This window comes from Telopea speciosissima, chromosome 1 (assembly GCF_018873765.1).
Source record: "Telopea speciosissima isolate NSW1024214 ecotype Mountain lineage chromosome 1, Tspe_v1, whole genome shotgun sequence".
NCBI classification, from domain to species: Eukaryota; Viridiplantae; Streptophyta; class Magnoliopsida; order Proteales; family Proteaceae; genus Telopea; species Telopea speciosissima.
Window position 1 is genome coordinate 30,598,840 of NC_057916.1, and position 18,968 is coordinate 30,617,807.

Consider the following 18,968-nt stretch of genomic DNA (forward strand, 5'->3'; position numbering starts at 1 on the left):
ATGCCATCCTTCATAAAAGAAAGCCCTAGTTCAACATATCATGGTGATGACTTCAAGAGCTTCGATCAACATCACATGTTTAGTATGGACTCTATGGTGGATATGTTGGTATACTATCCCTTGAGAACACCGGTTCATTTGGATATAAAAGTGACCATGGTTGATCTTATGCTTCATTTGGATATAAGGATAGGTCAAGTGATAGGTCATCTTTTGTTGACAATATCTTTGACTATTCAGCCCAACCATGTTTGTCAACTCCACCTTTCAGTCTCGATATATGAACCATTCCCTAGGTTAAGATACCTCGGACATATTGATGATGGGACTTTTTTTTCTTTTGTAACAATTGATGATGGGATATAGGTGAGTAGCAATGTACTATTAAAACAATTGGACCCAAAACATATCATGAGATACATATGGCATTCCAAGAAACAGCTACGTCATCTTCAGTTATACACAGCTCGTGGATTAGACACGACAAAAAACTCCTCGTAGAATTGAATGGTGATTTTTGTTTCATGCATCATGTGCGCTTGTTTTTTCATTCTAATATATATTTTGATTTTTTTTATAGCTTATTTACATTTCCAATAGTTTATCTATGTAGACTCAATGTTTATGGTAAGACTAATCTATAGGATCATTCAATGTACACTTGCAAACTTGGTTAAAATCATTAGTATCATTTTGAGTGTTTTTTGTATGAAACTAATTCATGTATATTATTTTTACAATGTAAAAAATATGCCGTTCAGGCAAAAAAATTCAGGACAAAAAACCATTTCTGGACTTCAAAATCGGAGTATCAAGTTGGCCAAGAAAAAAATACCAAATTTCTACCCAACCGTCATCTTGGTTTCAAGACTGACCAAAACCAGCCATTAAATCGAGATTTAAAACCATGGTTTGGAGTCTGATGAAAATCATAAAACTCATGATGGTCGAAAAGAATTGGCTAGTACGGTGGACACCTTGATTACCTCGGTTGCAAAAGCAGCGCACAGCCACGTAGAAGAAAACAGCGTAGACCAATGTAACCCCTACAGAACAACTTGGAAACGGCGTACTTATGTACCAAAGAAGGATAGACCCAAAAAGGGAAATCACTACATAAAAAAAAATGTAACAAACAAAAAGAAACTTGACTACATATAAATAAGAAAAATCAGTCTAAACCTTAATTTTTTAAGGGGGTTCATAAAGTGCCTATAAGCAGCAAAATTAACCCCCTCCACGGAGCGAGAGAAGAAAAAATACTATAAAAAAATGGTCTGATACAAAAATACAGAAGCAGAGAACCCCAGCAATGCCACCAGGTAGATCTTTGCTGACAAACATAATCGTGTGCCAAAAGACCAAGAACTAAAGCCCAACAAATTTCTTGCATCAATATGAAGTACCCTCCACTTGATACTCAGTTCCTCTCCGGTTTTTAACCCGTTTTTGTTTTTGGAGCCTTCTTCTTGGCCAGCCTCTTTGGGACGGAATTCTTCATACCTAGGAAAAAGAGCAATGCCCCAAGAAGAGCCAAACTCTGCAAAGGGAACGGGATTACAAAGATCAATAAAAGCACATGAAGAAAGCTCCGGCAGTAATATCGTTAAGACCAACTTGGACAAAGGGTGAATGAAAGCGAGAAGGCAAAACAGCATGGCTAACCTGTGTAAACTTGGCAAAAAGTATACCAAATTCTTTCTTGTCAGTATCATAGTTGTAGAAATCATACAAAATAGGAGTTGCAAGCAACTGATGCAGAAGCTGCACAAGGATACAAAGCAGGTTCATTACTGTTGGATGAACATAAAACTGGCTTAAGAAACATAGCATATACCAAACAATAGAATATGATGGAATACAACTACCGACCAGAAGATAAGCTCCAAAGGAACTGCCAAAGATGAAAAGAATGCCTCCAAGCCCCTTCAGAGCAATAGTTGTAGCTACTACATGTTTAAGCTGTAAAAACATATCACTTCAGTTACAAATCAACCAATGTGGCTACAGCCCAATATAAAATGCTTCATCAAAATAAAAAAAAATTATAAGAAAATATCTCACTTCAATTTGCGGAACTTGCACCCCAAGATGAGAGGAAACATGATCCGTAAAAACATTGTACTTTGGTCTAAGAGCCTTTGCTGCAGGCCCTCCATCAACCCCAAATTCATTAAACCTGAAAACAGTAGCATCTCAAATTAGATCACAATAAAAGCACTTAAGAGAAATTATTTACATCAGAAATAAACCTATAGCCATATTCACTCAAAAATTGCATACACAAAATTATAAAGATCCAGTGGTAACAGGCTAAAGAAGCTAAATGACATTATTTTTGTTGAGTGATCATATGGCATGAAACTTTTCCTTCAACATGCACCTCATTGAAATCCCAATTCAATAGCAGAGGTTCATGATGCCTATGACGGTCAATAGTCCCCATAAAGAGAAGTAAAATTTGATAATGCCACACCACTACAAGACTTAAAAAGATAAGGATATGTCTGAAACAATAAAGCTGGGTTATACTAGGACTACCCTGCTTTGCAGAACACCCAAAACTGTGCCTATTAAGGTCATACTGGTGTCTTAAACGCCTCTTAACATAAATGTGATAGAAATCAGACGAGAACGCATATTTGGTTGGTTAAACAACTGATATCTGGCTCAATTAATGCTTCACAATGAGAAGTATTAGCAGAGCCCATGGATATGCAGAACTGGCCCGCTAAAAGCAAATCAAACATAAACCAAAAGGGTATAGCAAAGGGAAGAGCAGGAACACAAGATGATTCGAAATAAGATTTCCATCTCAACATTTGCAGGAGGGAGAAAATGTTATACAACACCCTTAGTATTTGACTTGATACATGTCTATTGAAGGACGACAAATCAAAGCATCAATCATGCAGTAGGGTCATGTTTATGAAATCTATGGCATCCAAAACCCTCTCTCTCAATGCAAAAACAGCATGCATATATTAAAAAACTTAAGAAAAAATGTCTCACACCAATACGCCTAACTTTACGTAAATAACCTTTAGAGATCTCTGACCACTGTATGTGTATCCTTCTAAATACTCAATCCATTGGGTTGTCAACAAAAAAAAAATCCCACCCACTATTTCTCACATACCAATTTCTCATGCATAGTTTTCTCACATACCAATTATCACATATAGGGAGTGCTTCTCACTGTATGTAATAATCATGGAACTAAAACTCGCGAGAACTTATGAGATCTCGAGGCTCGAGATCTCGTTTTTTCCCAGGGTCGAGACGAGATGGCATACGAAACAAAAAAGTACCCCAACTCGGTCAGGATCTCGACTAAAACTCCTTTATATGAGTGCCAGATCTCGAGATCTTGCATCGGAGGGAAATCTTGGTATACAAACACTTATTAATACCAGAAATCAGGATAGACACTTATTTATGCCTAATATCATTTAATACATTTACTTAAGATATTATTCATAAATAAGGTAAAACATTGTTAATGTTAGGGTTTTTCTCAAATCTAAAAATTCCATAAATCTTACACCAAATTAAGTTTGACCGGTACATAACTCCTTTAATATAAATCAGATTTAAAAAATCTTAGACTTGTTGGAAATCTTTCAAAAGATTAATTTCCAACAAGTCAAAGATTGCTTAAATCTGATTTATATTGAAGGAGTTATATACCGGTCAAACTTAATTTGTTGTGGGCGAATGCTGTCAAATCGCTCTGAATGAAAATATTTTTTTGGACATCAAAACAAATGAATATACTACCGCACTTTTGGTTTTTAACAATGTTTTACCATATTAAGATTTATGAATTTTTAGATTTGAGAAAAAACCCAGTATTAGAAAGTTGAAAATTGCACCTACCGCCGAAAATCAAGTTTTTGTTCTTGAACTGGGGGGTTGATTTTTTCCCTTTTGGAATTTTATTTTTTAACTATTTTATTCAAATGTTTGTCTTGTGTCAGTCCTAGTTTCTAGCACAAGTGTCTGTCCTAGTTTCCCACTAAGTGAAACTCCTATTTGGACTTTGTTTTTACAAACTCTAATTGGGCCATTATGTTTAAATGGTCTAAAATAGGCTGAGTAACAAGTTTCGAATCCAAACTAGGTCTGAAACCCACCAAAACCAGCCTTCGAGTTGGGGAAAAAAAAAATACACCAACTCAACCGAGATCTCGAGTCAACTCAGTTTTTCCCAAGGTTGAAACCTAGTCATGTTCCGAGTTTTAGTTCCATGGTAATAATAATTCCTTGCCGATCCATACAAAAAATGAATCACAACTTCAGGGGTGACACTAAATAAAAAGTTTAATTGATTCTCCAATTACGCACAAAACATATTATTAAAAGCTGAGGGAAATACACGGAAATACAATTTGGATATATCATCCACCATAACTAGGATTCAGATTGAAACATGAAAAGTTAGGTCATAGGGAACAAATGCCATAGTAACTCAGACAGGCAACATAGTCGGGACTAATTAAACAATGTAGGAAAGACATCAAATCTGCTTCTTTCCCACAACATATCTGTTTAGGAATAAAAAAAAATTCTCCAGTTTAGAAATCCTGCTTCATGTAAAATGAGCAAAAGCAAAAACACAAACAGGGAATAAGGCAGCAACTAGAAGCTTCAAAAGGTAAATTGGTAGCTACGTAATTTCCCATGGCAGGGTATCTGGCCAAGCAACAACCACAAAATCACTTTTCATTTTATCAAAACTATGCATGATTAAAGAGTTTTCATAATGATCTTTTACATTCAATCTTTGGTCCCTCAAAAGTTTAAAGCAAATTAGTGGGAAGCTACCAGTAGGAGCTGATTAATACACATGAAATGCTTCAAAAAAACAGTCAAAACCAACTCCTCGTCTATCACATGCACAATGGAAATGAGGAAAACCATCTCCTCGTCCACCTCAAGTATACTGGGGAAATTCAGCGTAACTATTTTAATTTTTCAAGTCTGCTGCAAATTCTCAAAAAGTACCACAGACCTTGTACTCTTCGCAGAAAGGGGCAACTGCATTAGTAGACAAACACCGAAAGCAACCAAATGGGGTATTTAGGGAGAATAAAGTACACAATTTTTTCATGTTAGAACTAAAACATGCAGAAACATGTTGGTTTTTTAGCTGTACATGTGTTTAGCTGTCTGCATGCGCACACTGTTGCAGAAATAAAATACTAACAGGATAATTCATCTGTTACTATGAGAAAGTATCCATCTGGAAGCAAATACACCACCATTTCGTAGAAATACAGATAGGAGATAACGTGTATATCAACAAAAAGGCAGTTTATACCAAAATTTTCTAATCTTTTGAAAGTTGAACAATTGAACGCGGCACATGATTAGTAATAAGGGGTGTGGCACAGAACCCAATACCCAGTAAAGATGCAGTCAACTTATAAATCACCCAACCATAACTCACTGAATCATCACAATACATCTCAGTCTAATAAAGGAAAACCACTAACAACGCGCATGCGCCCAACTCGGACTCCAGACAAAGATAAACCAGACAGCAATCCTCAGCGACATTTGTTTCTTATAGCCAACTCCGATCCCTTTACCCTCGCCAATACCACAAAAACTGTAAACTAAATTTGCGCGGATGATGGGAACAACCAAGATTTGAAAACTTGCTGCATTAGTATGAAAACCCAAAAAAATAAAAATAATATAAAAAGTAAAACATAGAATAAATAAAAGTCAACTTCAGTATAATACTGGAAAAATAGCAAGCAGTAAATTCGCCAATCAATCAAGACAGATCCGTAAGATTGATTGTGCTATGAACTCAAATCACCCAGCAAGACAGTGACGAACAAAGTTCATCCCTAGAAAAAACTATAACTTAGGCAAACTATTTACTGAGGCTATCCGTCCTTATAGACAAGTCAAAAGCTTTGAATCTACCAGATCCGACCACCAGCAAACAGAAATTCAGTAATCTACCAATAAGGAATAAAAACCCTAATTATTCTACCGAGAAGCACATAAAAGTAACAGAATCACATAGAAACAAAAAAAAACTAAACAAAAACAGAGCTTTCAAGAGTAGAATCCATGACACAGCAAGTTAAGAGAGATTTTGAGACAGATCCGTTGACGAAGAGACACGAAGGAAGCAAAGCTTACTCTTGCCAAGCAGAGAGGATGAAGACGGAAGCGAAGATAACTCTGCCCAAGAACGAAGTGAACCCCATTACGGTACGGACGAGCGGTGTAGAGGAAAACTCGCTCACCCCCTGAATCTCTCTTGAAGCCTTAGATTGGAAGCAAGACAATAAGGAGAGAAAAGGGGAGAAAACAAGGATGGTTCTATACTATAGAGTATATAGACAGATAGAAGACTGAATTGTCTTTCGAAAGCGATCGTTCTACTTAAAAAACGGGGCGCGTAAAGGACTCCCGACCTTCATACAGAAAAAATACCCTTGAGTATCTAGTAATTTTCGATAATGCCCTTGACCTTTTGGGTCGTTAATGGCAACTCACGTGGAATCATGGATCGTATCATCTTCCATTCTTCCTTTCCTCTCCGGTCACTTGAAGTAACTTGTGAATCAAAGCCGGCACCGGCTCTTATGTTTTGTTTAACCAGTACTTTCAAGTGTCTGAAGAGAAACAGTGCTTTGTTTTTTATTTGCTTCATCGAACTCATACTCCGGATCTTTATCCCCTCCAATTTTCTGTCCGACTCAGTTCCCAGTGTCCCTAACAAGGGATGTGCAATGACCACCCTACCCTTGCCCGAACACTCCGCCAAGGTGGAGAGGAACAGTACTTTGTTTTTTATTCGCTTCAACGAACTCATACTCCAGATCTTCTCCCCCTCCCTCGTGTCCCTAACAACACGTGCACAATAACCACCCCACCCCCTTATTAGAGGCACTCGGGAATTGGGTCGAACAGGAACTGAAGGAGATAATTTTCCCTCATACTCCAGTCGAATATACAAAATGGGCATTCCCAAAAAAAAATTAATAATTTATAAAATTTTGGAAAAAGGAAGATTGCAGCCATCAATGACCATCAATATGATAATAATATCCACCTACTCCCTTTGATTATGAATGGTCAATAATATCCTCTTCGCTATCTTATACCTTATAGACATTTTTTCAGAGTTTCTTATTGATTGCTTGGTTGTGTAGTCTCTACACAATGGAGGAGCCAATGAGAGTGCACATAAGAGCATGTGTCTGTATGAATTTTTTTATTTCATTAGGAGCTGAATGATAATTATATTAAGGGAAAATTACATTGTGACCCCCTGAGGTTTGTTCTAAATATAAAGCGATCCCCTGTGTTTCTAAATTATACAATCGCATCCCCTTTGATTGGACGGTGTTAAATAATACAATATAAAATACCAATTTTACCCTCTTCTAATATTATTAATAAAAAACTATTAAATAATACAATGTAAAATGACAACTTTGCCCTCTTCAAATCCTCTTTCCTCTCTAACCCCTTCTTCGTCTTCTTGATTTTCTTTTTTTTTTCTGGCTTCTTCTTCTCCTTGGTTGCCGTCGTTGCTTTCATCGCTGCCATTCCAGCCAACCCACAGCTCTAGGAGGATGAGAAATGCAGAATTCCAGGGAAGCAAAAACCTCTTCTCTTCTCCACGCTTTCCTTTACCCACTTCTCTCTGTTCTCCTTCCTTCTCTTCTTGATGAAGACAACCACTTCCAACGCCGCTGCTTCTAATTTCTCTTCTCCGTACCATCCAACTGAGATTATCTCTCTCAGCTGCAGCTCCTCTTCAATGATTCCAATCTTATCTCTTGATCTCACTTGGAGACCAGCGACACCGCCTCTAAGTTTGGTCCATCACTTACTTTCTTTATAACCAAAAAGTTTCAAGAGTACTGATTTCAAATTGCATGACCAAGATCTCCAATGGGTTCCTACATAATTGGTTCCTTCCATCTCTGGATGATGGTTTATGAGTCTTTCAGTTTCTATGAGCAGTGGAAGACACCAAAACATTCTCTAGTGCAGGAACCAATAGAATAATGGAAAGGTTCCATTTCTTTTTCTTTTAAAAACCTGGAATTGGACTGCTACTATCTATTTCAATCCAAATCAAATCGAAATGGGTATAGAATCAGCTTGATTCATATAAATTAGAAACGAGAAGAAGCAAATATTTTTCCAAATATTCACCAAAAAACAATATTTTCCCAAATCTGTAATTTTTTAGGAGTTTTTTTTGTAAATATTGTTACAAGATATAAGTTTCAGTGATATTCTGCTATTTAACTCACTAAAAAGAAGGGGGGAAATGACAAAAAATGAAGATCCAAGCATTCATGGGTGATTCAAAGAGGATTGGCGGAGTGGATTAGGATCAAAGTTTTAAACTATGCTTCAAAACCTGCAACCATTTCTGGATCAGAAGATAAAGGGTAAGAATATGACAGTAGATTGGAATCGTTGAAGAGGAGCCGCAGCTGAGAGAGAGATAATCTCAGTTGGATGGTACGGAGAAGAGAAATTAGAAGCAGCGACGTTGGAAGTGGTTGTCTTCATCAAGAAGAGAAGGAAGGAGAACAGAGAGAAGTGGGTAAAGGAGAGCGTGGAGAAGAGAAGAGGTTTTTGCTTCCACGGAATTCTGCATTCCTCATCCTCTGAACCCATCTGCTACCCATCACTCTTGGGTTCAAGTCACTCCACTCTTTGTACCTGGAAGAAGCCTGGAGCTGTGGGTTGGCCGGAATGGTAGCGATGAAATTAACGACGGCAACCAAAGAGAAGAATAAGCCAAAAAAAAAAAAAAAAAAAAAATCAAGAAGAAGAAGAAAGGGTTAGTGAGGAAAGAGGATTTGAAGAGGGCAAAATTGTCATTTTATATTATATTATTTAACAGTTTTTGGTTAATAATATTAGAAGAGGGTAAAATTGGTATTTTGCATTGTATTGTTTAATACCGTCTAATTAGAAGGGGTGCGACTGTATAATTTAAAAATACAGGAGGTTGCTATGTATTTAACACAAATCTCAGGGGGACGCAGTGTTACCCTTATATTAATCCCATCCTTGGAACGGTTCTCCGGCATTTCAAATGAAAAAAGAATTATGAACTGGATTCTACCAAAAAAAAATTATGGACTGGATGGATGGACAGAGGAGGAAAAGACACTGAGTAAGGGACAAACACAATCGGTCTCCCAGCAATAGCGGATGCTTTTAAGAAGTGTTGGAGTGTTGTGTGTGACGTTTAGAGGGCATTTTTGACCCCTTGAGTTTTGATATAACTATTATTAATAGGATTTAATAGTATTAAGTAACTCAATCACCTCACGGCATCGCATGTTAGCAGCTGAGGAAAGAGACTTGAGGAAGAAAGCATTACTAGTGTAACACTGTAGTCTGTACTCTGTAGTAAGTAGTAACCAATGGCAATTCTTACATAATACTCAATCAACTGCTGTGAGATCTGAGAATAGAAAAGTTAAATGGCCTATCCTTTTCTCACACCAATAAGTTTTTTTTTAATGGGAAATTTTTCTGTCCAAAGAAAGAAGACATGTATGGTTGCGCCATTGTGATCAAGTGGTCACGGGATCGAATCTGGAAACAACATCTTTGCAAAAGCAGGCCAATGAGAGTATATACAAAAAGATCAAGGGGGGCTTGTGTTTGAACGTAGGAGCCACACTCCTGAAAAGTTGTTAAGAAACTTTTCAACATGCATTAGGGTTAAAGTGAATTTTTTTTATTGTTAATTTCACTTCTGCTTCATTTCTAATGAAAATATGGGAAAAAAGATCTCTACTTGGTGGTGTTTTCTATGCCCGGCACCATGAGATGATGCCTCTACCCCTTGAGTAGATACCTAGGCTTGCTCACCCATTGGCCCAGACAGACACTTGTATAGAGAGCATGCAACCAAGTAGAGATCTCTTGCCCTAAAAATATACTCTTAAGTTAATATTGATCTACAATGAAAATAGAGGCTCATCCATGAGATCAAAGACTACAATGTCGCACAATCAATGTGTACCACCATACAAAGCATATTTTAATTTTGAGCACTAGCATTTGGAGCTCATGGAATGAAGTCAAATCTAAGGCTTTGATCTGAGCTCCGGGCTCTTGAGAATCCATGATAGTGTGATGTAACATTAATAAGTATGGAAAAGTTTTCCACAGCGTTAGTGTACTATTATTATCCTCTGACATATATTTTTCTAGGGTTGATGTTCTCTGTGCCGTAGCGCAGCTTGCGCCCAGACACATGTGCCTACCATTCAAGGGGGTAGGGTGGTTATTTCGCCCATCCCCATATGTCTGAGGGCAGCCTGCATCACCGGCACATAAATCATTCTCCCTTATACCATTCACTACGCCTTTAGCGTGGCATGGTAGATTCCACCCACATTGGCATCGTGGGGAACCATTCCCAATAATATTGTAGGGAAGTAGTCTTCTATCCAGGAGTGTGGCCTATGCCACCACTCCCATGTGTCTATCTCTCTCCTCCTAAACAATAGGGGGTAAACATATCTTTTCATATGGACAGAGAGAGAGACTGAGTGACTCCTGGAGTCTTATGGGAGTGCTGGCGTAGGCCACACTCCTTGATAGAGTTCTTTTTTAGTTCTCTTTCTTACATATAAAAAATGAAACGTTCTTTAGAAAAAAACTGATGAATTCAGAGACACATGGGGATGCTCTAGCCATGAAGATTAGGCAATGAGAATATTAAGGGTCCTCAAGTGTTATTAGTTCCAAGGGTATATTTTACAGATTAAGCTCCTTACATCCGTCCATATATATCATAATTTTATCCAATCAATCTGATCGGAGAGAGGCTTACTTAGTTATACATTTATACCCTTATTACATGGCTTCATAGTTTTTCTGATTCAATTCATCCTTCCCTCTTACTCTTATCAGTTAAACTAGGTTCTCTAGGTCTTTGCTTATTGAGGTGGTTTATAAATGGTTAAGAATATTTTACCTTTCAATTTCATACTTGAATGATCGAATCTATCATTTGAAGGATTTACGGACAAATCTGTTATTGTGATGAATTGGTGTTTGAACTTTGAACTCCCTAGTATTTGCAGCAATTTGTGTCCTATGTTACCATGTTCTAAATTAATGAGTACATAGGAATCTAAGGAATTTAACAAAAAAAAAAACTTAAATGAAGTGTGGTTCTATGAGATTTCATTGTTTTGCATAACTGCCCAATTTATATACATATTTTTTAACAAAAGTACCTTCCAACAACAATGCCTTTTGATGCACATTTGATCTAATATAACATGTTCGTGAAATATTCACCAAAAAAAAAAACATGTTCGTGAAATTAATACTTGTGCAGATTTTGTGATGGGGTTCCTCAGTTCTTGCCAGGAAATTCACCTGTGTATAGATAGTCTCCCAATGATTCTTTCCGGTCTATTTTGGAATGATGCGAATGGGAAGAAATATTATAGAACGAAAATAAGTTTGATCCTTTAATATATACAATCTCCTTTACTCAAAAAAAAAAAAAAAAAAAAAAAAAACCCATATACTGATTGTTCGTATAAGTTACTATTGCTGTGTTTGGTATGCATTTTAGATCACAAATAAAAAACTAGGTGACAAGTAAATTTTTTTTTTTGGGGGATGAAAACAAAACTTATATTAAAAGGAAGGAAAATTACATAGATTTGTACATAGAAGGAGTTGTATCACGCCACTTAAAAGCTATACTAGTAAAATTGCCAGATACTTCAGCAAGCTCAAAATAGTTTTGTATAAGGTTCCATGGAATTGGGTCTAAGTTACTAGAACTAAACATTTTAGAGAGTCTTTTGTTGCAACACCAGATTTCCTTCCAAGCTATATGTTCTTGCTTAGACCTCCTCCATCCTTGGATGATTCCATAAACCTCAGCTTCCATGTCATCATGAGGTGCCATTCTACCTGTATCTGTTAGAATTCTTTGTCTATCTATCAAAAGGTAAAATGTCCACATGGCTATTCAAAGTTTGGGATAAAAAAATCCTATGACCAGTAAACCAAGTAATTCCACTTTGATATTAGTAGAAATTAAGGCAAGTGGTGGAAGGTGTGTGCTTTGTGATAAAATCATACATGAATTAGAGGTTGGCGATTGTATTTGCATATAAAAAATCCATCTTAAAATATTATGGATGATCATTATGGGGTCAGCCTTGGAATCACACATAATAATTTTGTTTCGTACATATCAAATATAATAACAAGTAATAATAAAAATTGAAAAAAACCAACTCAAAGATTGTTTGTTCATGGCATTCGAGCCAATGAGGGATGCACACAGATGGGTGAAAGATGTAGTAGAAAGGTGCTCGGTTCTTAATTAAAGAGGGTCAAAAGCCCAGATACACTTAGTCCAATCACATGATAAGAAAATTTATTCACCATATCTCATGTTTTGTAATGAGGTACACAAACATCATTGATAAAAACTATAAGAATTTTTCCATTTGTGTTTGTAATAATGGTCATAGTAAATTCAACCACACAAACTAGTGTAGCGGTTGAGGTCACGAAAGTCCATGATCAATTTAGCAAATTTTTGCCTAGGCGAAAGTTTTCCTTCCCCGGTAGAAAAGAAGAATTCATTCAAACCTCATGATTGGACTCTTGAATCATCATTACACTCCCACCCTTATTATAAAGTCAAAACTACCATCTTTTGACCATAGATGATACCGATGCCCATGGTGAGGGAATTCTTCTTCAACAATAGGTGAACGGGAAATTTAGTCCTTTGGCCTTGCATATATTTCAATCATGATGATAGAATAATAACAATAGGGTTTCTTATCTAGATTTTGGAGGACCCCCATACCTCGATGGCTCGATGTGATGATATCTGTTTTTGTTTAATTTTCACTTTTGCCCTTCAGCGGGGAAGGTATCCAAACCAAACTAATCTGTGTCGAGTTACAAATTACGGTAGAATGTTAAATAGGTTGCATTCTACGGTGGAACCCCCTTTTTTTTTTATTTGAAAAGCATTTATTTTGGAAAAAAATTCCGTGACTACCGTCACCCGAGTCTAAATGAGAAGTTCACAATATAGCTCTAAGAACAGTAGAGCATAACGCGCGTTCTCTCTACAGTCTCCCGCCATGGTAAAGTGTTGAAGCCTATGTTTCGTTCTTCCTGCTCTGCATTATTCTTCTCTCTAACTCCTGGTTTTTAGTATTTCGCAATTTGTGTTTCTAAAACTCTTGTACTGGTTTTTTGCAGGACTATCTGAAATCAGCGGTTCCTTCTCAGCTCATCGCCGATCGAGGCGCCAACATAGTAGTGATAAACCCAGGTCTTCAAACCCCTCTCAGATTTATCCCCTACCCCTGAATTTTTCGTTTTTTACTGTTCTACATTATCACTTGTTGCTTAAATTTTTGAGTTGTGACAAATCCTTGAGTATTTGTTTTCCCTCGTGTCCACGAGGAACTATTTGTAAAGATCGTTTGGGCCATGCTTTAAGTCAGATGTTTTACGGTCGTTTGTCAAGAACACACAGACCGAATTTGTCGAGTGAACACAAAGCACATGGATATATTAAGTTATTAACACTCGTTGTAACAAATTTGATATCCTAAAATGCAATTATTGTTATTTTCAGCAAACATCATATTAAGCCCTAGAAGATGAAAGTTTGTTTGTGTTGGTCCTGTTTCTTTTGTAAACAGAAGTAGAGTTCATCCGGTGTTAAAAACAAGTACCCGATTTGAGAAGATAAGAATGTAACAAGAGTACCCGATTTGAGAAGATAAGAATGTAACGAGGTTGTTGAAAGCCACGAACAAATCACAAACACACGAACCAGTATTTGTGGTTGAGTCGTACCAATGAAGACACTCTCCTTAAGGTCTAAAACGCCCCCTGTATTAGTGCACCTGGAGTACTTCGCGTTTTACCTCCAAGATAAAGCAACCACTAAACCTTAGTCTTATGCACAAAGACTTCGGTTACAAAGGACAACAAGGCTAGGCTCACTAGAAGTTTTCAAAAACTACAGTATGCAAAAGAAAAACAAAACCAGAAGATTGAAGTTCTGTTTCTGTAAAGAAGAAGAACCAGAGAGAGAGGAGAGGAGAGAAATCCGAATGTGACTTGACTTGTGAAATATGAGCCCAAGCGCATCTATATTTATAGGCTCTCAAAGGGTCCATTACACACCTGTATGTATGGGTACAGGTGTGTCCGAATGGGTACCTTCCAATACATCTGAATGTATGGGTGAATGTATGTACATACATACATACAAATGGATGAATGGGTATATGTACCTACATACACACGTTGGGTGCTTTGAATTTGAAATCAAACCAAATTCAAACTTGTAGTAAAAAGAAAGAACCTTTGACCACAACCCATACCCACACCTGGCCCGGCCCAACCCGACCTCTATCACGGCTACGGCTCGGCTCGGCTCGACTTGTGCGATTCAAAAGCACCCCAGGAACCCCCCACACATGAGAGAGAAGGGTGAGTCCCACATTCAAGGGCTTACTCCCTTAAGAAACAAGTTTACATATAAACTCAACTTCTCTCTCTTCTACTTTCAATGTGGGACTAAAACTTTCATAATTAACATGGAGAGGCTGATTTTCTAGTAGCATACTGATAGTTAAATGAGTTATGTGAATCACTTGTTATAACTAATTCTAAATTTTGCTAGAATCAGACCATCCCTTAATCCAAAAATGCAATTAATCATCCTAAGTAGGCAAATTTATGTATTGAGCATTTTGTTTTATGCAGTCAGAGGCAAATAACCATTAGTAGTCTTTTACTCTTTTTTTTTAATGTCCTTTTATTTGTTTCTTTTTGAGAAGACATGCGGTATTATGTCATTCAAAGATATTTTATGGAGGTTTAAATGCAGTTGATCTTTGTTTAGTTTTTACATGTTATTTTGGTGTTCAGGTTCTGCAAATTTGCGAATAGGTCTTGCTCAACAGCAGTACCCTTTTATTATTCCTCACTGTATTGCTAAGTACACAGGAGGAGAGAATCAGGACCCCAAGAAAAATGTGCAAGATCAGGTAAAGTAAGCATAGTTTGAGGTTTCTGAGTAGTCCCTATCTTTTCAATGATTAGGTGGATAATGTACCCCATGAAAAAAAAAGGAGAGAGAGTAAAAGAGGTTTCATATGTTGATGTTTCTGCATCATTCTTTGTTGTTGGTTTCCAGATGCTTAATTCAGGAATTACTCCGGCTCAACAACAGGAGCGTGAGAAGGCTTATGATATTGTAAAAACAGATGACATTTTATTTTACATCTCTCTAACTCTCCTCCCTCCCGACATGATTTATTTAAGTGGCATGCTTCTGATGATTTGCTTTTATCTGTTCATGTCAGATAGCATCTTTGCTGAAAATTCCGGAAGTTGCAAACAACTCTTTCCTGCGCAAGGTACATATTGCCATGATGTAGTTCATTTTAAATCTTAATTCCTTTGTCTGGTCTTGTTGTGTTCATGGTAGCTTTTCAGTGGTGCCATTTGTTGCCTTCTTTTTTACTCGTTGGATAATGACCAAGTGTGACTATTGTCCACAATGAGGAAATTGTCCTGGAAGTCACTAATTAATGGAAGACATGGATGCTTTTCATTTATTATTGTACATTGAAAATCCACCTTGAAGGCACTCACAGGCTAGTTGAGAGCATGGAACAAGAACTCGCCGGTGTTTTTGAAAAACCAAGACATTAAAACAAATGAGTTTTTTACCGCACTTTTGGTGTTTAGCAATGTTTTACCATATTAAAATTTATGGATTTTTTAGATTTAAGAAAACCCTCAACATTTAAAAGTTGAAAATTGCACCTACCGACGAAAATCCAGTTGTTGTTCTTAAACTAGGGGGTTAACTTTTTATCCTTATGAAAATTGATTTTTTAACTATTTTTATTGGATTCAAATAGGGGGTATTTGCTTATTTATTAATAAAATCTTAAGTAAATGAAATAACAAATATAAAAACATTTACTTAAATATTGTTAGGCATAAGTGTCTGTCCTGGTTTTTGGCATAAATAACTATCTGTCCTAGTTTCCCACTAAGTGAAACTCCTTTTTGGACTTTGATTTTGGAAAATCTGATAGTGTCACTGTGTTTAAATAGCCCAAAATAGTCTGTATACCAAGTTTCATGACGAAACTAGGTCAAAAACCCACCGAAACTATCAAACGAGTTCAAAAAAAAAAAAAAGAAAAAAAGTGCACCAACTCGCCGAGATCTCTGCTCGGTCCAACTCGGTTTTTGGCCTGACTGAAACCAGGTCCGAACCTGAGTTCTCGAACCATGGTTGAGAGTGAGAGCTCAGCTTTTTAGGCCATGTCTCAAATGGTGACAGTAGGGGACAAAATTAACTACGCAACATCAGTGCCTGCGATTTGTGGTTGTTGTGTAGAAACATGAACAATCCTATCTAAGCACCTAGATGATTCTTTATTACATTTTAGAAATCTTTTGAAAGGGGTGAAGGATGCGTCTTTGTGTTTCAAAGTCTCAAACATCTTGATGCTTATGCTTTGAAGTTTAAGTTGCTTGTGAGGTACAGACCCATGCCATTTGGGTTGCCTCAGGCCCTTATGTAAAAAACATGTGCATTACTAATGAATAATGTTCCTCTGAAAAGACTACTTGAAACATGAATTAAGTTTCTGTGACAACAAAGGCTTAAACTTTTGGTTCTTTTCTGCTATAACAGATGCCTCTTGTTAGGAACGTTCATGCTTCTCGAAACAGGGAGAGTGTTCCTGTAACATGATAAGTTTATAGTCTTTCATGTGATAGAGTTTCTGTCACAAGATTAATATTTAAAATAATCATAAAAAAGATTAATGCTTAAAATAGTGATTATGGATCTAAATTGTGCATAAGATCGATGATCATCTTATGCAGACTGTACGTGTTGATGGTTTTAATCCGCAAAGTAGCAAGAAGGACTCAACTTTCAGTTGGACTGATGTGATGGAGAAGAACCCCAGTTCATCTGCAGCAGTAGGTAACTATAAAGCTGCTTTTCCAAAATTTGTCCCGTTCCAGCTAGCTTTCCCATTCTTTTTTACTATATTTTGTTGCACTTAACTGGCTAGTGATTATATGTTCTGTTTTATAGTTTCATTAATATTATTTTCTGCTAAGGTCCTTTCACCTTGCTGGTAGATGTATTCACTTTTGTCTAAACCGTGCTCCAATTTGATATTATGTTTTCATGGCTGCCCCATCATGTGGTTTATATGCTGCTGCCTGTCTTTTTGGTATTTGTAGCTTCCCCATGCTTTTTTAGGCTGCTTCAGTCTGGATGGCACCCAAAGTTATGACAGAGTGATAGTTGCATGTTTAATGAGTTATGATGCACATGGAAAGATACACTTTCTCCTTTTGCTCTTGCTTTCATTTTCATGAATGATTATGCTAGTGGAGTACCCGACATAGAAATGCTTTCAGCAACTTTTTTCTCTTTCACCTCAGTATTAAATAAAATAAAATAAAACTGAATATCCATGATGCCATAGTCATCCACTGATTACTGAAGACTCAGTTGTAAATTGCAAACATTTGGCAATGGACTAATAGAGTGAAACTATGCCTTCATGTTACTGACAAACAGGGACAAAACGCAATTCTGCTTTATTTTTTGACCGTGGAAGAGGACCTTGTGCTGGTTGCTTCCAAATTGTGCAACTTACACATGAGCATGTATGTCAGTGTTGGGCACATATAGAGCCCGTGTTGGCCGAACAATTGGGACAAATCTACATGTCTGTATGTTTTATTTCACTGAAGAAAACGCAAAATAGTTTACTGAGTATAATAATTAAATTATAATATACAAAAAAAATAATGTTGTATTTAAATCAATATACACAAAAATTGCACAAAGCAATTTGAAAATAAGAGCTGGAATACAAGAACTTGTGACACTAAGATGTGGGTGTCTTCCACTGGAGACACACAGGTATCTGAGAAGGCCATGCATTTGAAGATGGAATATCCCAGTTACTTAAGTAACATATGAAACAATATCACACACAGGAAATCAGATCCAGCAATATAGAAGAAGGAAGAAGAAGAAGTGAACAAGAGAGGAAGAAGAGAAAAAGAGACTATCAACAGATAAAGGAACTGAATGTCTCTAGCGGTAGTCCTCCCATCATATTATAATATGGTAAAACAGAATACAAGGTTGCAAGGACAAGAATACCCTTAAGTCCTTGCGGTGGACAATAAAATCCAACAATAAAACAAATATACTGCAGGGTATAACAAGTATACCCCTCTGGTACCATATGCCACATCTTAACGACATAAAAAAGGTTGATACTCGTTTAGTTGTAGCTAATTGCAAGATGACAGTGGTGCCCAAGACCTGCTTTGCCCCGTTCATATGGAGTAGGGTGGATTTGGTATGGGAAAATATTGGAGCCCACCCTGGTTGCCTTATTAAATGTGGAACTCTCTTGCAAGCTTGAAGGGGCAGATTAGGTCAGGGCTGGTCAATATTTAATAGGTCGGACTCGGTATCAGCATATGCCTGACCTGAATTGAGATCTGATGCATCCCTAACTATATGTTCTTTTCTAATGCATTAGTAGTGACTGAATTATCTTCCCTTCTCCTTTTCTTCTCCCCCCTCCCCCCAACTTTTTTGGGTGAGAAATTGACTGTGAGGAGAAAATAGACAAAATTAAGGAAGAGAATTTCATGCTACATAAAGATTTCGATTAATATATTCACTTCTCCTAGTGACTATTTGATGTCACACTGGCATTTCCTGGACTTTGATAAGATGGTGCCGTGCATCTTGGAACATGATATAGAATGAAGGGGGATTTCAACAACTACCATTTGCATTAAAATGCAAGAAGTGAATGCTTTCGAGGCTATATTCTCATGACCACTCTGGTGGCTCAAGGATGGCT

The 18,968-nt window shown here is 37.0% G+C and overlaps 2 protein-coding genes across 2 annotated transcripts in view; one reads left to right on the top strand and one right to left on the bottom strand.

The window, feature by feature from the left end:
- Positions 1-1,127: 1,127 nt before the first annotated feature.
- LOC122656201 lies at positions 1,128-6,344 on the bottom strand. Its single transcript, XM_043850676.1, has 5 exons — positions 6,163-6,344; positions 2,065-2,179; positions 1,873-1,962; positions 1,666-1,764; positions 1,128-1,540 (listed from the first exon to the last, which is right to left on the bottom strand). Exons 1-5 carry the CDS (start codon positions 6,228-6,230, stop codon positions 1,439-1,441), a joined length of 474 nt encoding a protein of 157 aa, XP_043706611.1. The 5' UTR covers positions 6,231-6,344; the 3' UTR covers positions 1,128-1,438.
- A 6,663-nt stretch (positions 6,345-13,007) lies between these two features.
- LOC122644970 (actin-related protein 9) overlaps positions 13,008-18,968 on the top strand; it is a 32,431-nt gene continuing 26,470 nt past the window's right edge. The window contains exons 1-6 of the mRNA XM_043838351.1: positions 13,008-13,154; positions 13,273-13,345; positions 14,962-15,080; positions 15,230-15,289; positions 15,399-15,452; positions 16,945-17,047. Coding sequence (XP_043694286.1) covers positions 13,152-13,154; positions 13,273-13,345; positions 14,962-15,080; positions 15,230-15,289; positions 15,399-15,452; positions 16,945-17,047 — 412 coding nt within the window. The 5' untranslated portion in view covers positions 13,008-13,151. The remainder of the gene's footprint in view (positions 13,155-13,272; positions 13,346-14,961; positions 15,081-15,229; positions 15,290-15,398; positions 15,453-16,944; positions 17,048-18,968) is intronic.

Coding starts and splice junctions, on each gene's coding strand:
- LOC122656201 (XM_043850676.1), bottom strand. CDS start 6,230: ATGGGGTTCACTTCGTTCTTGGGCAGAGTTATCTTCGCTTCCGTCTTC. Junction 2,180..6,162: donor ATCCTCTCTGCTTGGCAAGA/GTAAGCTTTGCT, acceptor TACTGTTTTCAG/GTTTAATGAATTTGGGGTTG. Junction 1,765..1,872: donor CCTTTGGAGCTTATCTTCTG/GTCGGTAGTTGT, acceptor ATCCTTGTGCAG/CTTCTGCATCAGTTGCTTGC.